Source organism: Notechis scutatus, chromosome 1 (genome assembly GCF_049901735.1).
Source record: "Notechis scutatus isolate UNSWTSFEM ecotype Mainland chromosome 1, rNotScu1.2, whole genome shotgun sequence".
In the NCBI taxonomy this organism is placed as follows: domain Eukaryota; kingdom Metazoa; phylum Chordata; class Lepidosauria; order Squamata; family Elapidae; genus Notechis; species Notechis scutatus.
Genome location: NC_142009.1, coordinates 306114441 through 306141955, shown reverse-complemented (window position 1 = coordinate 306141955; position 27515 = coordinate 306114441). Strand labels below are relative to the sequence as shown.

The 27515-nt window shown below is 37.8% G+C and overlaps 1 protein-coding gene across 1 annotated transcript; it reads right to left on the bottom strand.

The window, feature by feature from the left end:
- Nucleotides 1-354: 354 nt before the first annotated feature.
- Nucleotides 355-25776, bottom strand: SLC25A47 (solute carrier family 25 member 47). The gene is made up of 6 exons (XM_026680223.2): nucleotides 25599-25776; nucleotides 10083-10126; nucleotides 9189-9260; nucleotides 8179-8361; nucleotides 6597-6873; nucleotides 355-1290 (listed from the first exon to the last, which is right to left on the bottom strand). The coding sequence occupies exons 1-6, from the start codon at nucleotides 25624-25626 to the stop codon at nucleotides 1010-1012; spliced, it is 885 nt and encodes a 294-aa protein (XP_026536008.1). The 5' UTR covers nucleotides 25627-25776; the 3' UTR covers nucleotides 355-1009.
- Between the last annotated feature and the right edge of the window lie 1739 nt (nucleotides 25777-27515).

The following is a 27515-nucleotide window of genomic DNA, read 5'->3' as shown; positions in this document are numbered from 1 at the left end:
AGCCCACTTTATGTATTTTTTTCCATGACCTGATTTTCTATATATGCCAATTGACCTATATTCTACGTGTTAGTCCAAAGAAACAGGGTCCCTGATTTGGAGCGATTCTAAGTATTTTCAGCCCAAGAGTTTATAATGGGTGAGCATCTGACATACAAAAGTTTTCTTTCCTGGGTATTTGAATGTATTTATGCCCTTCCTGGGTATTTGAATTCCTTTCTTTTCTGACACTAAATGCAGAGAGAGAGGAGACAAATGATTGGCAGGGCAGGGGAAACCATTGTGATATAAGTAATAGGCTGAAGGCTTTATTCTTTGATTGAGACACAATCAAGACAAATGCAACACATAACAAACATGTGCAAAACTTTTTTTTATTTTTTTTTAAATGCCCAATTTTTATAGTGTTTAACCGTTAACGTACTATTATTTAGAAACAATTCCTTTGACAAGGAAGCTAGTTGTCATCATCCCATAATTAATGAAGTAGGCAACGCAGTCATTGTTTAAATGTATACTAACCCTCAGTCCCCTTTCAAATGATTTTTAAACTTAGGTGAGATACAGACTACAATTAAAAAGTTATCTTATTTTTAACAGTGTCTTTAATCTTCAAGGAGTCATTTTTTTAAAAGCATATTTAATCAATAAAAGAAAATGCAGTCAAGACTGAGATACAATTTTGACCCTCTTGGATTGATTAAACGAACAGCAGGCCTTCAGCTCCTAGAAGAAGCTCCTACAAGATCAGTAATTCTAGCAATGTGAACTCATCCTAACTCTTGTTTGTAATTATTTAATTGTAAACAAAAGCATCCTAATTTATTCCCCTCATGCTACACAAACACCCCCCAAAAAACTATTGACAGCATAATAAAGTTTTAATGCATACATCCAATTCTGAAATTTGCACACATAAAGATAATTTATCAAGCCAAGAGTTTTCTAAAAAAGTATTTAAATAAATTGGCTTTAAAACCACTTATAGAATAATGCTGAAATACAATCTTCATTTCTCCAAACGTTCCCCAAATCTAAGAACAGCTTCATAAATTAAGAATATCATCATATTTGTAGGAAATGCACGAAGTGAGTTTAGTCCAAGGCCTTTAAAAAGAACTCTTACTCCTTCTTCCCTTATGCTGTCTCTGACACAGTGCACTAGTCCAGTATATTTACGCTGGCCATCACCATCTGCTTGCATTCGGGCTTTAATGACATCCATTGGGGTTGCTGTACCCCAAGCAAGAACACCAGCACAGCCTCCAGATAGAAGCACAGCCCACAGGTCTGTAAACATAAGTATTAATAGCATAACTTGTCATTAATACTCCAAAATTATTAAAAATCCAAATGTTGGTAAAAGAAATATCCCAAACATTCTATTAACTATATAAAGTACCTCAAAGAAAGCCATTTTCCCCACCTTATCCTAGGAAGGTTTCTTATATTGGTTGAAAATAAAGGAATGAAGGGTGACAAGTTTTTATGGTTTTGTTTTTAACTTCTTTTTTGAGAGAGGATCATCTTAAACTCAGTGTCATCTTCCTTTGAGTAAACAAAGCATTATGTAAATTAATATAATCCTCATAAAATATCACTTCAAGGCAAAACATGAGCCCCTGTGTCTTTTTCCCAAGCAAAGGGAAGACCTTCAATCTGCATTCTCAAATCAAACTCCATCCAACACACACACATGTATACACAGAGGAATTACGAAATGTGTGACTACAGAATTTGATGATAGTAGCCTGATATGGCTGTCAAAAAAAATTAAACAAATTCATGGAGAGGATCAAACATTTGTCAAGGGCATCTGGCTGGCCCCTTTGGGTCCTAGATATTGGGACAGACCATATAAATAACCACACTTAAACAAATTCTAGAGCAAGGGTCCTCAAATTTGGCAACTTTAAAACTTGTGGACTTCAATTCTTCCAAGTCCACAAGTCTTAAAGTTGCCAAGTTTGGAGACCTCTGTTCTAGACTGACCACTTATAACCAGATCTGAACATTAAGAAGGATTTGCTGCATTGACATAACCCTTCATACCATGTATCATATTAAGCCACAAAAAAAAAAAACCCTCTGTAAGTGAATGATTAGATAAAAGGGCATAGCTAAAATAAAAATGTCGTAATGTCTCTTTGACCTGCCTTCCATATTTCATGCCCAAGATGCCTTACATTCCTATTGTGAAACACAAGATGACCCATTCAAGAAGTTCTCTAATTCTATTAATCATCATGCTTCCCCTTTTTCAAGTATGCGACAGTAGTTTTCCTCCCTCTTCAAACACTACCTACATTTGACTCAGATGTTTGCTGAAAAATTCCAAATAAGGTTCACTGGCTTCATCTCATTTTGATTTTTATGATTTTTCTGTTAAGCTAAGCTACAGGATTGTGCCATAAATTTGAGTAATCTGTTTACAATGTTAGTTCAAATATAGCATGAGAGCCAGATTATCGAAGTGGGGTGGGGCGTTCCCTGCAAGGTAACATACTTCCGTGAGGAGATAAACTGGTATTTTCTTCCAGACTCAAGCTGTTATAGTTTTACCTTAAATAAAACTTTATTACAGTTTTGTAATCTGCTATAAGAAGTTGTTAGCCAGAGTATTAGCCTTTCCTCAGTGTTTTGGGATTGCTGGCTGTAAATTCTGGTAATTGGTCATTTGGGGGGCAACAGGTAGGAAGAGGGTGGGCTATAATATTTATCTATTTGTTCATTTATTTGTTTGTTTATAAGCACCCAGAATGATCCTGCAACCCTACTAGTAAAAGTAACAATAGTGGGAAGCAATCCGAGTCCACACCTTCACCATGCAATTTTAAACACAACTCTTAAATTATTATTTATTATTCTTTTGACAGTTGATTGTATTGCTCAAGCAAGCAAGGGTGTTGAACCAAAAGAAAACCCTTAAGGCAAGCAAAAAAGAAATCTTAACTCTATTTCCTACTATAATGAATAAACATTTACTATGCTTCATACTCAGAAAAGCTGATATAGTCCTATATTCCTTATAGCTTCCTTTCACTTCCATAGATGAGAGCTTCTCTGCATAGTAATACACAAATCCATTTTTTATAGTAGATTACTCTCTCCTTAAGACCTAAAATGATTTTGACAATCACCCCCAGAATTAAGGAGGGGGCAATGAGGGCTGCTGCCTCAAGATATTATTATTATTATTTTACTTTTTCCACCCCTTCTTTCCTCATTTATTGAGCATATACATATCTTTCACCCCATTCCCTTTCCAGGTAAATAATATTAGGCAAAAAAAAAAGCTAAACCAAGTTTATATCAACACCATTTAATAAACCCCTTCAAACTTTTCTATGTAAATCATCCATGCTTCAACCATATCTATATATCACTTCATACAGTTTCACTTTGTTCTCACCAGTAAAAAGAAAAGGAAAAAATTCACAATTTGAAAAATCCTTGCATAATTCTTGCTGTTTCAGTAACAGGTAGATATGAAAACTTAAATACATATATCAATTTTTATAATAAATTATGAACTTTTGCAAAACATTTGCATATTTAATATTTTAAATGCACAGCATTAGTTACTATAAATTCAAGAGAACAAAAGTTTTTAAAAAAATCCTTTTATGCAGGAAGAGCTGATGAATGACATCAGAGAACACAGCCTCTGTCAACCAGTTTCATAAGAGTTCAAACAAAATTTTGTAAAAAGCACTTTAATACTGTTACACAACCTGTGTAATCTATGTGAATTATCACTAAGCTTATTTTACCTTATTTTATATGCAAAGGATCTGCAACATAAAAATTAAGCAGCATAGTGAAAAAAATGGGACTAAAATTAAATATAAAGAAGAAGCATTAAATATAAACAGAGGCATAGAATCAAAATCATGTGAAGTATTAGTACTGCTTTATAAAACCTTAGTAGGACCATACCTGGAATACTGCATTTAGTTTTGGTCATTACATTAAAACACTTTTTTTTTGAGACTTTGGAAATAGTCCAAAGAAGACCCACTAAGAGGATTAAAGGCCTGGAAACTAAAACATATGAAGAAAGGTTGCAGGATTTAGGTTTGGCTAATCTAGAGAAAAGAAGTATCCCATCCCACCCCTGAAAGGACCTAATGGTAAAGACTGCAATAATGACACTATTAAAGCCAACCTCTTTAACACATTCTTTGGCTCAGTATTTGTAAACAGCAATGGATCATGCCCACTATTTCCTAGTTGAACCATAGACGACTACAATGATCTAATACATATCGATTTCACAGAAGACAATGTTGAAAAATCACTACGCAATCTAAAACCATCTCTATCTATTGGAATATGTGCCTACTTCTTAAGAAAGCTATCCACTGCCATAGCCAAACCTCTAAGCATAATCTTTGAAAAATCTTTCAGGACCAGCTCCTTGACAAACCTATGGTCTCAAGCCACGGTCATCCCCATCTTCAAAAAGGGAGACCCCAGCCTAGTTGAAAATTACAGACCAATCTCTTTATGCTGCGTCACCTGTAAAGTCATGGAATCAATTATTAACCAATCCATTATCCTCCACTTAGAGACAAACAACCTACTCTCTAATAAACAATTTGGTTTGAGAAAAAAACTATCCTGTAATCTGCAACTCTTACACTGCAGAAACATATGGACTACACAACTCAATCAGGGCAAAGCAATAGACGCAATCTACATAGACTTCTGTAAAGCCTTTGATTCGGTGGTACATGACAAACTACTTCTAAAACTAAAATCTTATGGTATCTCTGGACACCTGCATAACTGGATAGAAGCATTCCTGTCAAACAGACAACAAATGGTCAAATTTGGGAACGTCCTATCAAATTCTGTACCTGTCAACAGTGGTGTCTCCCAGGGCAGTTGCTCTAGGACCAGCTCTCTTCATAGTCTATATAAATGATCTCTGTGATCATATTAAGAGCAACTGTGTTCTCTTCGCTGATGATGTAAAGCTATTCAACACCACAGACAATACTGCTACCCTTCAAAAAGACCTTGACTATGTATCAGAATGGTCAAACAAATAGCAACTTCAAATCTCAACAAATAAATGCTCTGTCTTACATATTGGCAAAAAAAAATATCAGAATATAAAATACAAGCTGAATAGTCAAGACCTTGTTGATGATCCAAACTCCGTCAAGGACCTTGGAGTTCTCATCTCTAATGATCTAAGTGCTAGAGCCCACTGTAACTACACAGCCAAAAAGGCATTAAGAGTTGTTAACCTAATCCTGCGTAGCTTTTTCTCTGGTAATATCACACTACTAACTAGAGCATACAAAACATTTGCTAGACCAATACTTGAATACAGCTCATCAGTCTGGAACCCGCATTACGTATCTGATATTAACACAGTTGAGAAAGTCCAGAAATATTTCACAAGAAGAGTTCTCCACTCTTCTACTCGTTGCAGAATACCTTATGCTACCAGACTTGAAATTCTAGACCTAGAAAACCTAGAACTACACCGCCTTCGGTCCAATCTAAGTATAGTATATAAAATCATACATTGCAATGTCCTACCTGTCAATGAATACTTCAGCTTCAACCATAACAATACAAGAGCACACAATAGATACAAACTCAAGGTAAACTGCATCAAACTTGATTGCAAGAAATACGACTTCAGCAACAGAGTGGTCAATGTCTGGAATACTCTACCTGACTCTGTGGTTTCTTCCCTTAACCCCAAAAACTTTAACCTGTTTACTGTTTAGACTGTCTACTATTGACCTCACCCCTTTCCTAAGAGGTCTGTAAGGAACGTGCATAAGCGCACCAACGTGCCTACCGTCCCTGTCCTATTGTTTCTTTTTTTATTTTCTTATATGTATCCATTTCATGTATCCATAACTATGTTTATACTTATACCTGTTATCTTATAATTGCTTGACAAAATAAATAAAAAAAATAAAAATAAAGTACTAGGGAAGACATGATAGTATTATTCCAATACATGAGAAGCTGCCACAAAGAGGAGGGGGTCAATTTATTTTCCAAAGCACCAGAAGGCAGGACAAGAAACAATGGATGAAAACTAAAGAAGCAGAGAAGCAAGCTGGAATTAAGGAGAAACTTCCTAACAGTGATGACAATTAACCAGTGGAACAGCTTTGCCTTCATCACTGGAGGTTTTTAGGAAGAAACTGGACAGTCACTAGAAGACCTCCAAGGTCCCTTTTGGTTCTGTTCTGATTCTGAAGTTCTCCAATAAACATTCTGAGAAAGTGCTTTGTTTAACTCTATGGAAGTAGGGTGTGGGAACTTGCAGTATCTGGGATCAGGCACAGTAACATCCTACACCTCTATGAAATCTTCCTTAGTACAAAAATGTGTGGCTGTGTAAACACTGGCAGAGATCTGAGGGAAGACAGCCGGTATTCAAAAGATGAACATATTCTCCCTCCAGTATCCTTAATGATGCTTTAAAAAGTTTGTATACCACAGGGCGACAAAGAAAAATGCAAACTGGAAATGAACATATATCAAGTTATTATGACACAAACAGGCAAGACAGACATCTAAAGCTTCTGAAACAAACGCTTCCCATTTCATGCACATACCTGGTTTGTTTTTACCAGTTGGAGTAAGCCAATCACACAGGACAGAGTAGGTGAGAAAATACGCTCCACATGAATGACAATCCCTGCCCAATAGAGCCAAAGATCCTTTGTATAGACCTGCAAGGCCTTCTTCTTTGACTATTGTCCTCAGACAATGCAAGGAACCTTGATACTTAGGTCGGGAGTCAAAGGGATGAGCTGATCCTATCAAGTAATATGGGTCTTTCTGGATCTGTAATCTTACTTTGGCTATTTCTGCAGGTGATATTAGCACAACCTAGAAAATATAATTAAGAGTTAGAGTTAGAATGTAGATTAGAGTTAGGATCATCATGGGGTTGAGGCCTTATTATCTTCCTACTATTCTGCCTGTCCTGTACAGATACTGTACAGAGGCAGATAGATAAACACCACAAAGCATCCACACAAAGTCTTTTTTATTGGTTCATCAGGCATCCTGTCAATTCACATTTATGATGAGGTTCTTCTTAATGTCCAATCCTTTGCATATCTGAATTGTGGTGTAGGAAGATAATAAGGTCTCAACCCCATGATGATTGAAGAAGCCGCATAGGCAAGAGTGAGGGAGACTTCCCCCAACCCAACAAGGATCAATTTAGTGACCAATCAGGATTACACATGACATGGACTACATTTCCCAGGATATTTTAACTACATTTACCATGATGCATTCCCTTAAGGGGACAGCTCACAATTCCTAACTAATTATCCCAAATCCCATTAACTCTAAACTGTCTGGACAGCTCATATATTAGAATAAAATCTTGCTGCCCAGAACCTGGAAGACCCTAGCTCAACTTCATGTATCATATCTGATCCTTTGACTAAAATATATTCCTATATTTTCCAGTCATGTTTGCATTTTGCATATCTGCCCTGAAATTTTTCTGTAACAGTCTAGACTAGAGGAATAGAGAACATTTTAGCAGCAGGAAAGGGCTGCTTAATATTTCAGGGTGTGTGTGAGAGGTTCAAAATGAAAAAGTTGGATCATATACCTTAGAAGGGCAAGAATTTGTCTGATTTATTTTAGTTTAAGGGAAGTTAACATCTGTATTTTAGGCAGTGGTGGGATTCAAAAATTTTTACTACCAGTTCTGTGGGCATAGCTTGGTGGGTGTGACTTGGTGGGCATGGCAGGGGAAGGTTACTGCAAAACCCCATTCCCTCCCCACCCCACTAACCTGCTTTCCATCTCTGTTCTCCTGTGCAGGGCAACAAAAGAAGACCCAGCCAATCAGCTGTGACTCGGGAGGCAGAGAATAGATGGGGGCGGGCCAGTCAAAGGTGGTATTTGCTGGTTCTCTAAACTACTCAAAATTTATGCTATTGGTTCTCCAGAACTGGTCAGAACCTGTTGAATACCACCTCTGATTTAGAGTTTAGAATGTAGCTTTCATAATTTCTCTGCATCTAAACAGTTGGAAACTGCAGAACTTGGGACCACAGATGGCTCACCTCATTTCTAAAGACTTGAAGGTAAATAGAAGATGCTGACAGATCCTGTTCCCTCAGCCCACAGATAGATTTACCCACATTATTTTATTTTATTTTAACCTACCCGGACAGCTCCAGTAACACAACCTGCAAAAGATATATCCACTTTTGATGGTTTTCTGTCTGCAGAGCCATATCGTAATCTACAGATACCATAAAGGAAGTTTTTGTAGATTCCAAATGAAAATGATGAGATCAGTGATGTCATTAAAATCGTTATTGAAATGCCTTTGAAGAAACCTGGCACCTGAATGGAACAGAAAAGTGAGCAAAATGCCTTTTTAGAATTGAAGAATAAAAAGCATAAGATTCGTTGTAAGGAACTAATAGATTATAGGCAGGTCTGTCAAACTGGTGGTCCACGGACCGGATGTGTCACGTGCAGGCCACACCCACCCCAGCTCAACAAAGGCAAAAAACATTGTGATACATCACGTGACACGATTGAATTTGGCACCCGTGTGGCCTAATGGTTTGAGTTTTTGTTGCTAGGTAAAAAAAAAAAGCTGTAGGCATAATTAATTATATTATTTTATTTCCACCTTTATTGTTTTTATAAATTACTCAAGACAGCGAACACACCCAATAGTCCTTCCTCCTCCTATTTTCCCCACAACAACCTGTGTTATGAGTTGGTTCTGAAAGAGAATAACTCGCCCAAAGTCACTCAGCTGGCTAAACAGAAAGTCACAAAAAACAGCCAGGTAAAATATTTCCTGCTTTAGTGCAATGCCACATATTATCTTCTTTCTATGTAGCTACATATTACACTGTAAAAAAAATTACAGGTAATAAATCTGAGGTCCTTATACAATTTCTACAATGCTTCATCATTGGCCATTCTGGCTTCAGTTGATGGAAACTGAAGTCAAAAGGGTTTTAGAGGAAAGATTCCTACACCTGGCATGTGTTCAGCTTGTAGAATAAATTTGCTAAAAAAAAAACTAAATTATTTGGAACAGCATGCAAATCTTAATATTCTCTTCTGAATATTGTTAGGCTCTTTAAGAGGTAATAAAGCAAAAAAATGATTTTTTAAAATCAAGATAGTTAATTATTCTCAGTTATACATACCCTTTCAGTTCTATATATCTCTCTGATACAGTGTGATATTCCACGATAGTGTGCTTCTGTTTGAATTCTCACCTACCAAAGCAAGGGAAAGCAACCCACCTTACACATCAAATGTATAAATGGAAGTACTACAATTGGGCATTTTATGAAACATACATTTTGTTTATAAGCAATAAGGACAAGGACATTATATTAGTTAAAAGTGCAGACAATTTGTTTTTGAAGAAGAATAGTGGAGGTCTATAGCTCAAGCAGTATTTATGCAACACACCAAATCAGCCAAGAACACTTTTAATTAGCCAACCACATTTTGGTCTAGCATGTTGTGTAAATCTAGGATAGGCAGGGAGGGTTTATAATTCAATGAGAATAGAATAGAATAGAATAGAATAGAATAGAATAGAATAGAATAGAATAGAATAGAATAGAATAGAATAGAATTCTTTTATTGGTCGAATGTGATTGAACACACAAGGAATTTGTCTTGGTGCAAATGCTCTTTGTATATATAAAAGAAAAGATGCATCAATTTATAAACCCAGGATCATGTACCACAAATAACAGAGCTCTGTCTACGATGGTTCTGAAGCTCTGACGGGATTAGGAGGGTGAACTTTGGAAATCCTTCTGCTAAATTCTTTAACTCACCCCAGAGCTTTTATCTGAAAGAGGGGGAAAACTGTGTACACAATGAGCTAAATCATTATATGATTTGTTTGCTCTTGATTTGGCACACTATGTGCACCCACCCATAGGAGATTGTAAAATATAGTTTATTAAGCAAAGCATCAGCTACACAAAGTGCTAACTCAGTCACAAAGAAGAAACCTACATAGTTTCCCATGTGTATGGATTATACACAAAATAGTACTTTTAAGAAACTGGCTGACATACCTTTATTGTATCCAATGGATAACTTACTGCAGCACTAACACCACCTGAAACAGGTAATTGTATGTGAATTTCTTTGGGAAGTGTTATAATTAAATATATTCAAGCTCACAGAGGAAAGATCACATTCTTCAAGCTACCACGTTAAAGCTTCCCAAGCCATCCCATGCATGTTCCACATTTACAAAATCCCTCCCTCTTGCTTTGAAATTATTGTTTGTATATACTTTTTGATGAACTATGAAAGTTAAGACTTTCCCCCACCCTAACCAACAATGCAGTTTGTACAACAAAATACAATTAGATGTGATCATACCCAAAATGCACTGCAGAATGTGCCTGGGGTTGAGTACTCATACAAAAGCTACTGCAGCCAGATTGTGAAGATTGCCTTTGTCTTAAATTTATTGCGCATTAAGCTTATATTCATAATTCTGACACTGACTTGAGAAAGGAGAAAAAAATATACAATGTGGATGGGAAATGTAAATTTCCTCAGATTGGAGAAGCAATCACATTGAATTTCTGGTGGAAAGGGAAATCTTAACAAAGAAACTAGAAAATGCTATGCATTTTACTAAAGATAAATATTAGTGCTTAATAAATATGAAAAAATAGTGGGAAAGCAGACATCTTGTGGTGGTTCATTCAGCAAATTCAAATATAAAAAAAAAAATACAAAAAGATCCCACAATCAAGAATTTCAGTGTAAAATGTTCCTATTCCATTCCCAGTTTTTTCTTGTCTGGATTTTGTAAAGCTGTTTCCTCTTTAGCTGTTTTTCCTTTGCTTTTATTTAGCAGGATTTTTTTCTCCTTTTTATGCAGTGTTCTATGATTAGACAGTCTCGGAAAAACATTGTCAGAGAAATAAAAATATATCTAAGTTTTTAGATGTGACTCTTGATTCTGCATGTTGATTATATGTGTTCTGTAAATATTTAGCATATGAAGAAATGTTAAATAACCAAGTCTTCTTTTAAAACATTTCTCCAGGAAATTAATATTCTACATCCACAATGAAGAGTGCAGAATACTCTGCACCCACAACTTTCCTAATTCAATTACTGGGATTAAAATATATTAAAGAGAGTTGATGGTTATTGCCTTTGATCAACATCAGCCAGAATGGCCAATGGTCAGGCTGATGAGAACTACAGTCCAACAACTACTGGATGGCCACAGAACCTTCTGCTTAGAGCTCAAGCAAGCTAATTCACTTCTCTAGCTTAGGTACATTTCCATTTTTTCCCATTTGATACTTAATGTACCATGCCTTCTAGCAACTATTGAGCCTACTCTATTCCTATTGGCTTATTCTGGGGGTGTAGGTGTTTGTGGTTTGTGGTTGATGTTCTCCTTTGACATACCTAGGAATTTGATGAATCATGGGAATATTTTCCCCTTGCTATATACTGTGTTCTCTCCAAGGAGTACCAAGTTTGCTAATGGAAAAAGTAATAGAAGACAACCGAAGCATAAACTATAAATGAAAGAAGCCAGAAAATGAAAAAATAAGAAAAAATCATGTTGGTCTTGATAAAATTGTTGTATCAATTGACCTTTTCTAGTATGCCCTGAATGACAGTAATTATATAGCTTTTAAACAGTCTCAAGAGATTTCCATACTCCAAATATAGCCACCATCAGACACTTCTATGGCCCAAAATAGTCTCTGGGTCTGAAAAATTTGAGCTGCTGCCACAACTGGAGAAGAAAAACAAACAAGTCATACAATCCATGAGTGAATTTTCCGTTAACAGTTTAAGTAGGTGTATACTATGAAAAATACTGTAGTGGTTGAAGTATTGGATGTGGACTAGGAAGAGTTCGGTCTTTATCTCCATTTAACTACTGTAAACACATTGAGGAAGGTCAGGTCAAGAAGGGATGTGCCTTAATGACATAAAGTAGCATATCAAAATCTTGAAGACCTATTCAACTTTTCCTATGCCCTATCTTATATGAAACAAAATGAAAGCAGAAATATTTGTGTTTCTTTTTCACATTTTCCTCTTTCTCGGGACTCTGTAACCTTTTCTGCAATTCCCCCCTTATTGTTTCATTCATTCTGTCCCTGACCACTAGATTAATTCTACATCCTTCACAATTGTAGGCTTATTCACCTATGGTAGGCATAGAATTAGAAGAAATTACTTGTGTACATTCTCATGGAAAAAGTTGAGATATAAATAAAATGTGGGTTTAGGACAGATGCTTATCATAATATCTTAGATACAGGTGAAACTCGAAAAATTAGGATATCGTGCAAAAGTTCATTTATTTCAGTAATGCAACTTAAAAGGGGAAACTAATATATGAGATAGACTCATTACATGCAAAGCAAGACAGTTCAAGCCATGATTTGTCATAATTGTGATGATTATGGCTTACAGCTCATGAAAACCCCAAATCCACAATCTCAGAAAATTAGAATATTACATGCAATCAATAAAACAAGGATTGTACATAGAACAATATCGGACCTCTGAAAAGTATAAGCATGCATATGTACTCAGTACTTGGTTTGGGCCCCTTTTGCAGCAATTACTGCCTCAATGCGGCGTGGCATGGAAGCTATCAGCCTATAGCACTGCTGAGGTGTTATGGAAGACCAGGATGCTTCAATAGCGGCCTTCAGCTCTTCTGCATTGTTCGGTCTCATGTCTCTCATCTTTCTCTTGGCAATGCCCCATAGATTATCTATGGGGTTCAGGTCATGCGAGTTTGCTGGCCAATCAAGCAAAGTAATCCCACGGTCATTGAACCAGGTTTTGGTGCTTTTGGCAGTGTGGGCAGGTGCCAAGTCCTGCTGGAAAATGAAGTCAGCATCCCCACAAAGCTCGTCTGCGGAAGGAAACATGAAGTGCTCCAAAATCTCCTGGTAGACGGCTGCGTTGACCCTGGACTTAATGAAGCACAGTGGACCAACACCAGCAGATGACATGGCTCCCCAAATCAACACAGACTGTGGAAACTTCACACTGGACTTCAAGCATCTTGCAGTGTGTGCCTCTCCATTCTTCCTCCAGACTCTGGGTCCTTGGTTTCCAAATGAGATGCAAAAGTTGCTCTCATCAGAAAAGAGGACTTTGGACCACTGAGCAACAGACCAGTTCTATTTTTCTTTAGCCCAGGTAAGACGCTTCTGACGTTGTTTGTTGTTCAGGAGCGGCTTGACAAGAGGAATATGACATTTGAAGTCCATGTCCAGGATCCGTCTGTGTGTGGTGGCTCTTGATGCACTGACTCCAGCCTCAGTCCACTCCTTGTGAAAGTCCCCAACACTTTTGAATGGCCTTTTCCTGACAATCCTCTCCAGGCTGCGGTCATCCCTGCTGCTTGTGCACCTTTTTCTTCCACACTTTTCCCTTCCACATCACTTTCTATTAATGTACTTTGATACAACACTTTGGGAATATCCAACTTCTTTTGCAATTACCTTTTGAGGCTTTCCCTCCTTGTGGAGGGTGTCAATGATGGTTTTCTGCACAACTGTCAGGTCAGCAGTTTTTCCCATGATTGTGATTCCTACTGAACCAGACTGAGGGACCATTTAAAGGCTCAGGAACCCTTTGCAGGTGTTATGGCTTAATTAGCTGATTAGAGTGGGACACTTTGAGTCTAGAATATTAAACCTTTTCACAGTATTCTAATTTTCTGAGATTGTGGATTTGGGGTTTTCATGAGCTGTAAACCATAATCATCTCAATTATGACAAATCAAGGCTTGAACTATCTTGCTTTGCATGTAATGAGTCTATCTCATATATTAGTTTCACCTTTTAAGTTGCATTACTGAAATAAATGAACTTTTGCACGATATTCTAATTTTTCGAGTTTCACCTGTACATGCAACAAAAAAACAAATTCGTCATACAGAGAAAAAATACATTCTGAATCTAATCTTTTCAGTTGTCTTTTTTATATATACCGTATTTGCCGGCGTATAAGATGACTTTTTTGCCCTGAAAAAGATGCCTCCAATTGGGGGGTCGTCTTATATGCCGGGTCGATGCTTATACGCCAGCAAATAGTAATTGGGAAGCACTGCGGTTGCCCGCGGCTGAGGCACTTTTTGCACCGTGGAAGCGAATCCCGTGAAGCCCGAAGGGCAGCCAGCCTTCTCCCAGCTCCCAAGGAAGCAGAGGCTCGCCGCCCGAGCTCCGCTGAGGTATCCGGCTGGGGCTGTCAGGAGTTGTTACCGCTGGCGTGGCTCATGGCGGCTCCAGTCCCGCGTTGCCTCGGGAAGGAAGGCAAAAGCGCGGCTCTTCCTTTTGCCTTTCCTTCCCGAGGCAACGCGGGACTGGGCAGCGGAGCGCGCCAGCGGCAACAACTCCTGACAGCCCCAGCCGGACCTACCAGCGCAGCAGGGCGTGTTGCGAGCCTAGGACTCCTGGGAGAAGGCTGGCTGCTCCTTCTAAACTTCACGCAGGATCCTTTCCACGGTGAAAAAAGTGCCTCAAAAAAAAAAAAAAGTGCAAAAGTGGAAGGCGTGCCGGAAGAGGGGGCGCAGTATATAACAAACTATATTTTGAGTGGAAATGTTGGGGGGTTCGCTTATACGCCGGGTCGTCTTATACGCCAGCATATACGGTTACATGGTTTTAATTCAGAGCATTCAATGCCAGGTGGAGTATTCCTTATACTGTAATTTTTACAGTCATCTGTTCAATGTTTTCTGCTTGAAGAGCTGCTCAATCCATGTCTGGCTTCAGATAAAGAATCATTAGAACAAAGAACATGAATTGTCCATCCAAATTTAGCAAGTGGATAGTAGATTAGTAGAAACAAAAGTTTAGAGGTTATTTAGTATATTTCTAGTTAAGGCATTGTACTATTTTCCACATGTCTAAACTGAGGATTGCTATCATTAACATGAACCATCCTATCAATCTATCAAAGATTCCTTGTTCATGATTATGTGGGAACAGAAGGGGGAAGGGTGCCAAATGATAAATATGACTGTGTAATTGTGCAAATGCTGTGACCTACAAACTTGCATCAGGCATTGGGATACAAGTACATAAAGGCAGCATTTGTGTGATGATGTGCACATGTCTTCATTTTTGCAATACTGTGGTTTGCTATAGACATTACGGTTCCTGATTTTTTTTAAAAAAAAAAAAACGCCCTTCCAAATGTAATTTTAGAAAGAAACCCAACCCACAACTTTATTTTCACTCTGCCAAAGCTCAGGATTTCCATAATATTCCTTCTTTTTGGAATAAGTACTTCAGTGATGTTTCTAGTGGTTATATTTTTTGCTAGGCCTCCCTCTATCCACAGTGATAACATACTTTCATCTTCTTGTTTCTATCTGTCAAGCAAGATGCATTCATGGAAATAGCTCAAATCCTCAGCTGTTCCCAGAGTATATGTTTACTAGCACTTTCCTTGACTAACTGAAAATGGGTGACTTGATACTTGCCTCTCCCAGCTGGTCACCATTTTGGAAATATATCTGATTAAAGGTTTCACAGAAATTGAGTGAATAGACTGGGAAAGAAGTGGAAGAGGTGAGGTTCCTCTTTCCTGTAATCCTTTGGTAATGATGCTTGCAATATAGGACCAGAAACTGAAACCTGAACAGACTTCAACCTGTTAAAACAGATTGGTGGGGGTGAGGAGAGAGAGTTAGTCTTACAGTTTGCAGTTGCAACTTTCGTTCAAAGATTTAGGAGAGTGTGTGGGGAAGTACAACAGGTAAGGAAATTTGTTAAACCAGCAATACATATCTAATTCTAGCCTATTCACACTTAAAGGGAATTCCTAGTGTAAAATAATCAAAATGTGACATTTAATGGACCAGATAAACCGGTTATTTGAGGATCAAAATAACTGTCCCTCAACCACATAACCTGAACAGTTAAAATAACAAACACAGATATTTCACAGTGTTTTGAAGGATCTCTAGCCTGAACTAATAATTACATAAATCAAGCTGCACAGGATAGGTTCTTGCACGTTCTCTCATTTCCCTAATTATATAATTTGTCAATCGGAAAAAATGTATTCCTGAATATGATTATCGTAATTTATTCTGACTGGTTTTCTACTTCCAAGAACTCAAGGTGTTGTTGTTTTTTAACAACAGGCACATATTCATCCTGATCTCCCTTAAGTGTGCTTTTTAATTCTTGTTCAACTTCAAACAAGAGCGGCTTAATACAAGTAGTCCTCATTTAACAACCACAATTGGGATCTGCTATTTGGGCACTAAGTGAAGCAATTGCTAAGTGAAACCACAACTTATGAACTTACTTCAGTTTTGCTTTGTTTTACATATCTTTAAAGGTCACAAATGCTGTGATTGGTTGCAAAATTACTTGTTCATCCCTGTCATAACTACAAATGATCACTGTGCAAGACAGTGAGGTCTACCGACATGTTATCAAATGTATTATGAACGGAATCCAAAAGCACTCTGTACTGAGTTCCAGATTAAGAAATCTATACTGATTGCTTGATATTCATTACCTCTTTAAACCACACTGTAGTAAACTGGATAACAAATCACTATTACTTTCAGCTGGATTTCAGTAAGATTAGCTTCATCTCTTCTATAGTCTTTTTCCTTTTGTTTTCTGAGTACCTTAGAAAGAACTGTTTGTACTGTACAAAAGTTCATGGGATGATCAAGAAACAAAAAAATTTTAAATTCAAAAGGAATGCCTTCCTCAGAGGTTAGCTAAATCAGGGGTCCCCAACCTCCAGTGTGTGGACAGGAACCGGTTTCTGGCATGCCAAAAACTGGTCCGCGCAAACAAGCAAAGACCCATCCATGGGATGCAGGCAGCACACAGAACTACACACACACACGGGTCCACGGAAAAACCTCTCTCCACTGAACCTTGGTGCCCAAAAAGTTTGGGGGCACTGATCTAAATGGTAGAGAGTTTCTTTTTTGAACTAGAAGACCTCCAGGGTTCCTTTCAACTCTGCTATTCTGTTATATATGCAATAAGTATGCAGTAGAGATATTTGTTTAGTGCAATCTCCCTTAACAATGCCACTTGTAATATAGCAAGGACTGGAAATGGTAATATTTCCAGTTCTGAATATCATGGCTGTTAGCCTGACATGTGTCTACAGCAATTTTCTTCAACTGATGCCCTCTAGAACAGTGGTGGTATTCAGCAGGTTCTGACCAGTTCTGGAGAACTGGTAGCAGAAATTTTGAGTAGTTCGGAGAACTGGAAAATACCACTTCTGACTGGCCCCGCCCCCATCTATTCTCTGCCTCCTGAGTCCCAGCTGATCGGCTGGGTCTTCTTTTGTCGCCCTGCACAGGAGAACGGAACTGGAAAGCAGGTTAGTGGAGTTGGGAGAGAATAGGATTTTGCAGTAACCTTCCTCCAGGAATGGGGAGGGAATGGAAATTTTTAGAGTAGCCTTCCCCTGCCATGCCTACCAAGCCATGCCCACAGAACCAGTAGTAAAAAAAATAATAATAATCCCACCACTGCTTTAGACGTTGGGCTAACTTACCGCCATCCTTAGCCAACAAAACCAATAGCTAAAGCAGTGGACCTTTTATAAATAGTAACTAGAGGGCATCAGGTTAGGCTGATTTAGAGCAAAGTTGTGCTTTCTTTCTGTCCCACCCACTTTGACTTAGCCTTATTGAGCATAAATAAGGAAAGTGAATATATAAAGTTCAAATGTGAGTTGGCTTGGCCTAGTTCTGTATTAAGAACAGGGAGAGTAGAAAAAAAAATCATCAAATTTTCACTCCTCAGTTGTGCTTTCTTTCTGTCCCACCCCTCATATAGGCCTGTCACCACTTCCTGGCTGTAAAAATGAATACTATCATCATCATCTTACTCCCAGCACTTTACAAATGTGTCCCATGTCTGTGTTTTCCAGCTTCAGTTCAAAACTCAAGCTTTCCAACTTGAGCCATCTTCAGCCTTTCAGAGCAAATGTTCCATTCTAGGAGCAGCCCCAGTTTAAACTGGCTGCATGACTTGCTATGTCCCCTCTCTTCCAGCATCTACCTGTAGTAACTACCCAGAATAGCCATTTAGCTCAGAGCTGTTGCATTCTTGGCATTTTTAAATAATTTGCAGTTGATCCTGCAGTGACCCTTTAAGTCAGTGAACTCTCTTCAAACAAAGAAATGTATGCTCTATTCAACCCTTACAACATGTCCCAGTGGGTACCCTTTTAGTTTTTGATGCCCAGTTGGAGGGAAGCATCCTCCTCCTCCTTCCTCGCTTCCTGCCCACAGTACTGCAATTTTTATTTGGAGTACAAAAAACAGAGACTTCCATGATATTTTCTCAGTATGCACCACATTGAAACTTTTTTTTTTTACTATATTTCAATATATTTTCTCTAGGAAAAATGACATTCTGAATATATTCAAGAGATGTTGAAAGTGTTGAAACACAGTGGATTTGGATTTTTGAAAGGCTATCTTTGTTGACAATTGTCAGTTCTTATGCAACTGAATGGCAAATTATCTGCATATTTAAAAGCATTCAAAATTGGAGTTTTCAGTCCTAAAAATCTATCACTGATAGTGAGGGTGGTTTTGAAAAAAACAACGGAGTAATTAAGAAACAAGTATGAGATAACAGTGTGCTGCAGCAGCCAAAAATGCTCAAGATAATGTAAAGCAGGGGTGTCAAACTCAATTTCATTGAAGGCCACATCAGGGTTGTGGTTGACCTTGCAGGGGCTGGGGGCATGGCTGACTGGAGCTTGATGCCACTCCCCAAACTGCTGTCATGTTTCCTCTTCACATTGGGTAGACTGGGCCAAAGCTACGTTGGCCTGATCTTTCATCTTCACACTGGGTAGACCAGGATGGCCCCACAGACTGGATCTGACCACACCGCAGATGCGGCCTGCAGGCCTTGACTTTGACAACCTTGATGTAAAGTACTGCCTTATGTTGCACTGGTGAGACCATACTTGGAATACTGCATCCAATCCTGGTCACCACAGTACACAAAGATATTGAGACTCTAGAAAGAGTGCAGAAAAGAGCAAAAAAAGATGATTAGGGGACTGGAAGTTAAGCCATATGATGAACAATTGAGGGAACTAGATGTCTAGTTTAATGAAGAGAAAGACTAGGGTGATATGATAGCAGTCTTCCAGTACTTGAGGGGTTATCACAAAGAGGGAGTCAAAGCACCTGAGAGCAGGACATGAAGTACTGGGTGGAAGATTATTAAAGATAGATCCAACCTAGAAATAAGAGGAAATTTCCTGACAGAACAATTAATCAGTGGAATGGCTTACCTATGGAAGTTGTGGGGTTCTGTCACTGGAAGTTTTCAAGAAAAGACTGGACTGCCATTTATCCTGAATGGTATAGGGCCTCCTGTTTTGGCTACATGGCAATAGCACTTAGAATTATATACCGCTTTATAATGCTTTATAGTCCTCTCAAAGTGGTTTTATCAAGTCAGCCTATTGCCCCCAACAATCTGGGTCCTCATTTTACCCACCTCAGAAGGATGGAAATCTGAGTCAACCTTGAGCCTGGTGGGATTTGAACTGCTAAATTGCAGGCAGCCGATAAGTCAGCAGAAGTGGCCTGCAGTACAGCACTCTAACCACTGCACCACCGAGGCTCAGTGTACATGTACAGAATTGCATTAGGAGTGGTCTGTATTAACCTGCCTCCTCTTCCATACTAGGCTACCACTAGCACACAACATCAATGCTTCCTTTTAAAGCAATCATGCAAGCTGTTTAGAGTCAAAATGAATGAAGATACTCATAATAAACAAGTACTCATAATAAAAAAATATTTCTTAAAATGTCTGATATAAGACCCCCAAGGTCCCTCCAACTCTATTATTCTGTGTTCTAATAAATACAAATACAAAGGTATCTGAGACGTCAAAGGATTCAGTCATGCGGGGGCCATGTGATTGGCCCAGATGGGGAAATCATTCTTCTCTTCCCATCAGACCATGCTGAATCGCTCATTATCACATGTTGCATAAGCATTCATAAACTTGGTTTCTTTGTCCTTGTTTTTGCTTTGTATTGCCCTGCTGCTCCAATACCCCCAAGCTTTACCGAGGAGGAGCTGGTGCATCAAATGGGGAATTTATGCATGCGTGTTCTACCCTTGTTTTTTCCAATGGTAGCCTGAATACTAGACATTTTAAGAAATATTTGTTTTATGATGACTACCTTCATGCATTTTCATTCATGTTGGCTCTAAACAGCTTGCCTGATTGCTTTAAAAAGAAACACTAGTGTTGTGTGTTAGCATTAGCCCAATCTGGAAGAGGAGGCCAGTTAATAAGCATCCTTCCAATGTAATTCTACACATGTGACCAAGATACGTATGAGGAGGCTACAATTTCTCCCATGGTAAAGATGAATACTGCACTGAAATAAAGATCTGCAGTAAAGGTATTCGTTCTCTTCTGCGACAATGTGGCCACATTGCTGGGAGCACAGAAAACTTTCTCTTTCACGATCGGATCTGCTCAGGGTATAATTGGATTAAATTGTTTCAAATAGAAAACAGAGCTTTGTCTTCTTGCCTGCATCCAATGATAGAATCAGAAGCACCGACTATGCTGCTTTTGCAAAGAGTTTACAATAAATGTAAGCTGTCTTAAATCAGACTTAGACTCTGCACTGAGAGTGGGTAGCGTTATTCTTCTATATGAGGTTTAAAACTGATCTTTATTTATTTTATTTGTCAAGCGATTATAAGATAACAGGTATAAGTATATACATAATTATGAATACATGAAATGGATACATAAAAGAAAAATAAAAAGAAACAAGACAGCGACGGTAGGCACGTTGGTGCGCTTATGCACGCTCCCTACACACCTCTTAGGAAAGGGGTGGGGTCAATAGTAGACAGTCTAAGGTTAAAGTTTTTGGGGTTTGGGGAAGAAACTACAAAGTCAGGTAGAGTATTCCAGACATTGACCACTCTGTTGCTGAAGTCGTATTTCTTGCAATCAAGTTTGGTGCTGTTTACCTTGAGTTTGTATCTATTGTGTGCTCTTGTATTGTTATGGTTGAAGCTGAAGTATTCATTGACAGGTAGGACATTGCAATATATAATTTTATGTACTTTCCTTAGATCGGACTGAAGGTGGCGTAGTTCTAGATTTTCTAAGCGTAGAATTTCAAGTCTGGTGGCATAAAGTATTCTGCAACGAGTAGAGGAGTGGAGAACTCTTCTTGTAAAATATTTCTGGACTTTCTCAACTGTATTAATATCAGATACGTAATGTGAGTTTCAGACTGATGAGCTGTATTCAAGCATTGGTCTAGCAAATGTTTTGTATGCTCTAGTTAGCAGTGTGATATTACCAGAGAAAAAGCTACGCAGGATTAGGTTAACAACTCTTAATGCCTTTTTGGCTGTGTAGTTACAGTAGGCTTCGACTGCTTTGTAAAATGTTATATAAAGGAGCCAGACTGATGATTTGCATTACAAGTATCTTTCCACACTCATTTGCATTACAGATAGTATCTTTCCACATTCAGTAATTTAATTTGCCATGGTAATCCTAGAGGTAATAGAATATTGCCAGTGCAAATATTCTAATCAAAGACAAACTTAGCTTCAACATATATGTCTTCTGTCACTCTATAAGTTGAAGGAAAAACATTATGAATATCTGTGACTAAAAAGACTAAGCCTGAAGTTTATGAATCCTGCCTAGCCCTAGCATGGTTTCTACATATTTAGACTAGTATATTTCAGTAAGCTAAAAAGGAACCTATGGTCTATAGGTAAGTTGCAAATAAGGTAGACAATGTAATATGGTTTAGAACGTTATTGTAAATAAAGGCAGGATAAAAATGTAATGAATAAATAAATGCCATATTTAACCAAAGGGGAAGTGAGAGAACTTCTGAACTGGGAAAGATAAAGGAATTTTCTCGATTAGGGAAACATTATGCTGAGTTTAAATTGTTTCAAACTGATAGACTTTTGTCTTCTGATATGTATCTAAAGTTGGTTTTTCTATGTGGTTTTGTAAAACATTTTATAGGAAAAATGATTTGCATTTTATTTAGTTCGTTACATAGTTAGTTAGTTTTTATCCCACTGCTATTTTTATAAATAACTCATGGCAGCAAACGTACTCCCAGTGAGATGGGTTGGCCTGAGTGAGAGCAATTGGCTCAAAGTCACCCAGCTGGCTCTCATGCATAAGGTCTCCCATTTTCTAGCCTGTTGACTTAACCATTAGACCAAACTGGTATGCCCTATCTCAAATATTCCCTCTTTATTTCTTGGGTCAATATCACTTCAACATACATTTCCCTAGTTTCACTCAGAAATAAAGTAAAAATGGAAAATGAGATACTTCTTATCTGTCTTAGAATAATCCAAATGAGCCTTTGATATCTGGTATCCCTTAGGATGGCACAGAATTTTGGATATATTGGCAACAGTTTTTGGATTCAGTGGATTTAACACCATTGATCCATCCTGACTGCAAGTCATAACCCATATAAATATTCAACTTTGCAAAAAAAAATATTTCCAAAATAAATATTTAAAATATCACTTTGACTTAGCTTTATTGAGCATAAATAAGGAAAGTGAATATATAAAGTTCAAATGTGAGTTGGCTTGGCCTAGTTCTGTATTAAGAACAGGGAGAGTAGAAAAAAAAATCATAAAATTTTCACTCTTCAGTTTTTCACGATTTTTAAACATAGACTCTTCTTACCTGCTGAATCATGCAGTCCCAGGAGCACTGAACCATGGCATTCTCTAGACTGCATTAATCAGTACTAAACTAGTAATGTCTCAAAGAAAGCCAAAAGAGTGGAGCAAAGGCTGAAAAGTAGCTGCCAGAACATTGAATGGATTGGCCAATAATATTTCTACTTTTACGGAATAACATTTCTACTTTTACAGAATTGGTAAAGTTCCTCATTTATATACATGCCACCCTCTCCAGAAATCACAGCATCAAAATAATTTTTTCCAATAATTTCTTGACAGTTGTAGTGGAAAAACTTTAGAAGTAATTTTGTCCAGCCTTATTTATAGCACACCCTGATTTCACAGGACAATTCAGGACAAATTCCATCAATGTATATTGAATGTATTGTACCAATAAACAAGGGTGAGGGCAACAAACTTCCACTCTAACTTCAAGGAGCAATTGAAATACAGTTCAATCTTTCTGATGTAAAGAAGCCTCCAGCAGAGTGAAGAATTAAAAATAAATGTGATGGAATTATTTGAGATGAAACTGAAGTGAGGATATTGTGCAAGAGGTATTTGGTATGGGAATGATGAAAAAAGTGAAAAATAATGAAGCTAAAAATGCAGGTGGTATGATTGGAAGAAGACTAAATTAGTCATACAGTTTGTTTCTAGCTAAGCAATGGGTTTAATGTGTGTGATGATTGTGCATAGGCCATTGAAAGAATAGCATTATGGTACCAGTCTGTATAGGGAAAAATAGCAGAAGGAATGCAATGGAAAAACTGCAAAAGTATGAGTTTGCTAAGTATGGCTGAGGAGATTTTGGGCAGAATTTTGATCAAAAATGGTTATGAGAGGAGACAGCGAGCAAAACATGAGAAAGTCAATTTGTGCTTTCTTTGGCAAGGGAAATGATCTTTAGCAGGTTGTTAGGGATAACATTGTTTACCCTAACTGTTTTGGGTAAAGATAATAAAATGATGAATCATGGTTTGTCAGATAAAGTGTATGTGACTTTAAGCTAAAGGAATGTAATTAAGGGTGCAGCTGTAAAAGTACTATATAAGCAGCAAGGCACTCTCTGGCTCTTGCTGGCTGGCTTATTGAAGACTGCATTCTTGCTGGATCGGGGAGGAGAAGAAGTGTTGGATTACTTTGAAGATATTTCTCAACTGGAGAGAAGATAAGTTTTGGACAGATTTATTGTAAGTGAACTGACATTGGCTATTCAACACGGACTTTGCAAATAGAGTATCCCCGACAAGACTTGACTGAAATTGATATATGACTAATGGACTGTTTATAATGACTATGCTATAATTCTTAAATGGAATAAACTATAATTTTGATAGCACAAGCGTATCTGTATTTTTACTGCGTGTTAACTAGAAAACTTATCTCACACATTTACCTGTCTTCCTATCTGACTTCGCTGTACATTCTGTTTAGTTTGTTTTCCTTAACACCCGTTGGGGAATCCAGGCTTAACACAGGTCATTGAGAAATGTGAGGTTTATTGTATATATATTTTAGGGTAGAAGAAAGCTTATGACAAACAGAATCAGCTTGAATTGTGGAATGCTTTCTATTAATATGGAGTTAAAAATGGTTGCTGAATGTGATATAAGTGGTACATAATGGTAGTAAACCATGCATGCAAATAATTGTTATACTTAGTGAATGATACAACACTGACCTTGGAGTAAGACAAGGGTGTGCAATGTCCCTTTGTTAATGTATTTACTGTAAGAAGATGTGCATAAGAAATATTAGGGATAATACTAGGGGCATGATATTTTGAGGCATGAATGTACATGTATGCAAAAGGTAAATGAGAACCCAAAAGGTTTGCAAGGTTTGTTAGATAAATGGTATGATTCACAACTGTTGGTTTGAAAAATTAATGTACGGAAGAGTAAGGTAACGGTGATTGTGAGGAGAAATGAAGTGAATGATTGCAAGTGATACATAAACAGTAAAAAAAAAAAAATAGAACAGTAAAATTATACGGGCCATCCCCAGGGACACTGGTTTCAAAACGGCAGGTGTAACCCGCTATCAAAGCCTGCTCTTTTTTAAATGTGCCTTGCATTACACACAAATAAAAAGGGTCAGGTATGGGATGATTCATTTGCACCCACTGTTTTGAAGCTAATGAGTATGGGGAAATACCTTGAAGAAATGTTAAAATATGCAAATAGATGGTAGATAATACATGACCTATTGAGAGGAATGGATATTTGTCTAAAGCAGTGAAAGTGACTATGTTTAAGTGCATGCTGTGGCCTACTTTGCTAGATAGAAAAGTAGACTTGAGTATATTAAAAGAAAAACATAAAACGGAGCACAGTGAGAATAGATTGTTTAATAGGGGTGGAAGGGAAGGTGGGTTTTGAATTATTATGGACACTATAAAAAGTGAGTAAACACTGCAAAAGAAATATGTTGAAGTATCTTGCTCAATTCAGTAAGAATTGAATTGTGAATTAAATATATTTAAAAGAGTAAAGGGCTAAGGGGGAAAATGAAGAAAATAAACATCAGATGGAGTTGATTAGATCCTCAAAAAGAAAGGTGAAAACCTAAAACAAAGAGCAATGTCTGAAGTAATGTATGGTTGTGTTGGAAACAATGATAGTCTGTAAGGCTAGATAGGAAATACACAATCATATTAAAGAATTAAATGTAGAAGTACTATTGGCACTAATCCCAAATCTGCTTCTATCCTCAGCTAACTTCTTGCTTGATTAAGTTCTCACTCTTTAACTCTAGTTCTGGGATATGCCCATGATATCAAAGAAATGACATTTGTCTCTCTTCATCAAAATACTACCATATTATTTGTTACCTCCAATGGCTCCAGCAACAAAATCCATCTGCACCACGTCAGCTGTGTTTGCTCATCCAGGAAGAAAATATTTGAAGAAAAATCTGTTTTTCTAGGAAGGAGAGAACTCTGGAGAGAGTTCTTGAACAATAGGTGCTGAAGACAGCAGCACCAGCTCTCTGCACTTCTCTCCGAAAGTGAATTGAAAGAGGTCTATCACCAGAATTTGGAAATTGTCCCCAGAACGTGGGCAATTCATAACGTCATAGCAGCCAGCTGAAATTGTTACAAAGGACAGAGACCTTTCTTCTGGTGCCTTTTGCCCTGCAAACTGAAGTGTTAACTCTGAGCTGAAAGAATTCCAGATAATGGATACGAATTCTTTTAACTTAAAAAGTGAAATCCTGCTTCTTGATTTGCTGAATCTGTTGCCCCAACAGAGAATGAGATACAGATCAATGGCTCTAAGTAAACAGTCCTTATCCCCCTCCCCTCTGTGTGTGTATATATGTGTGGTATAATCTGTTGGGGAGATTCTGTTGGGCACATGTTTAGAGTTCTCTGGCTGCATGGGATCCAAACTGCTACATCAGTTATTTCAGTAGTAAGGCTTGAAAAGACCTTACTCACTCAATCAAGCCAATACTAGACCAAGTGAACGGATTACTTGATTTAGTGATTACTGTATTAACTCATAGTTTGCAATTATGGTTTATTGCCTAAGGCTCAGTTGGATGGGTTCACACAATATGCTGCATTATAAGCTGCATTTTATAAACCATAATAGCTTGATTCACACAGTGAATTGCTAAATAGGCAAGTAATTCAGATACTTCGCTCTAAAAGACAAATTGCCTTAAGCCAGTCTACTCCAACCTGGTGTGGTGCCCTCCAGTTTTGTTAGACTGGAGGGTGCCCAATATACATAGACAATTCAATGTAAGACAATTGCATTGGGAATCATGCCTCAAATCAGGAGGTGAGTTGAGAAAGAATATCAAAATGCAGTTAACCAATAGCTTTGTCCAGTTAACACCTAACCATTCTAAGTGAGTGATTAATAAGGTTACTTCTTATTTGATCCATGTGATTCTGCACCTCTTGCCAAGTATGAATAGAAGTGTCTCATGATATATGTTCCTCCTAAGATTCTTGGTTTTGACTGAAGAGTCATTTGAGTTCTTGTGTTCAATGTACCTTACAAGCACCTCTGACTTACTGCATCTAGTTTGTGTCTGTATTCTATGGTCCATTGCTACCTTAGTTAATATGCCATGTGCATATCGTCCCATCATCACCCCATAGAAAGAGCTGTAAGTATTGTATCATTAGAAAAAAATGTAACTAGTTTCAACTCAAATCCACAAGACCAGTGCTTTTAGCTGCTGGAAGGGATGTAAATGAAATATGTATTTCACTAAAAAGTGATAGCTCCATTGACCAGACAGAGGTTAAAAAATGAAGAATGGCCCACCAGGCATAAAGCAAGAACTTTACCAAATCAGATGGAATATTCATCGTGTTCAGCTTCCTGTTTTTGTTACTAGACAAATTGTTTCAGAAAATATGGATAAGGCAGGTTTTCCTTACTGTTCATCCTCAACAGCTAATGAGCTTCTATGTGTTCTGACTTGGATGCCAACTGACTTGGACAAAATCTATGGTGATGAATGAAGAAATACCTTGTGGAGTTATCTGGCATTCTTTTGTCAAGCTTGAGAAAGTGAATAGGGTCCTCGGTAGTCAGAATGATATTACTCATGAATTTGTCCCATGACTTTCCTGGCTCTTTGGCAGCACTTAACAAATGAATGTAGGAGGTTATTAGCATTTCATTACAAAGGACATAGTTTCAGTTTGCTATCTCCTGAAAAACCATACCCTGGTTATTTTTCTCCTTAGCTTTTTCTCAAAAAATGTTTAGTCAATACTCAGGCC

Excerpts from the sequence above, each read along its gene's own strand:
- SLC25A47 (XM_026680223.2), bottom strand. The coding sequence starts at position 25,626 with ATGGATTTTGTTGCTGGAGCCATTGGAG. Across the intron at positions 10,127-25,598 it reads TGTTGCTGGAGCCATTGGAG|GTGGTGTTAGTGCTGCAGTA; the intron begins GTAACAAATAAT and ends TACCTGTTTCAG. Across the intron at positions 8,362-9,188 it reads AGATATATAGAACTGAAAGG|GTGCCAGGTTTCTTCAAAGG; the intron begins GTATGTATAACT and ends TGTTCCATTCAG.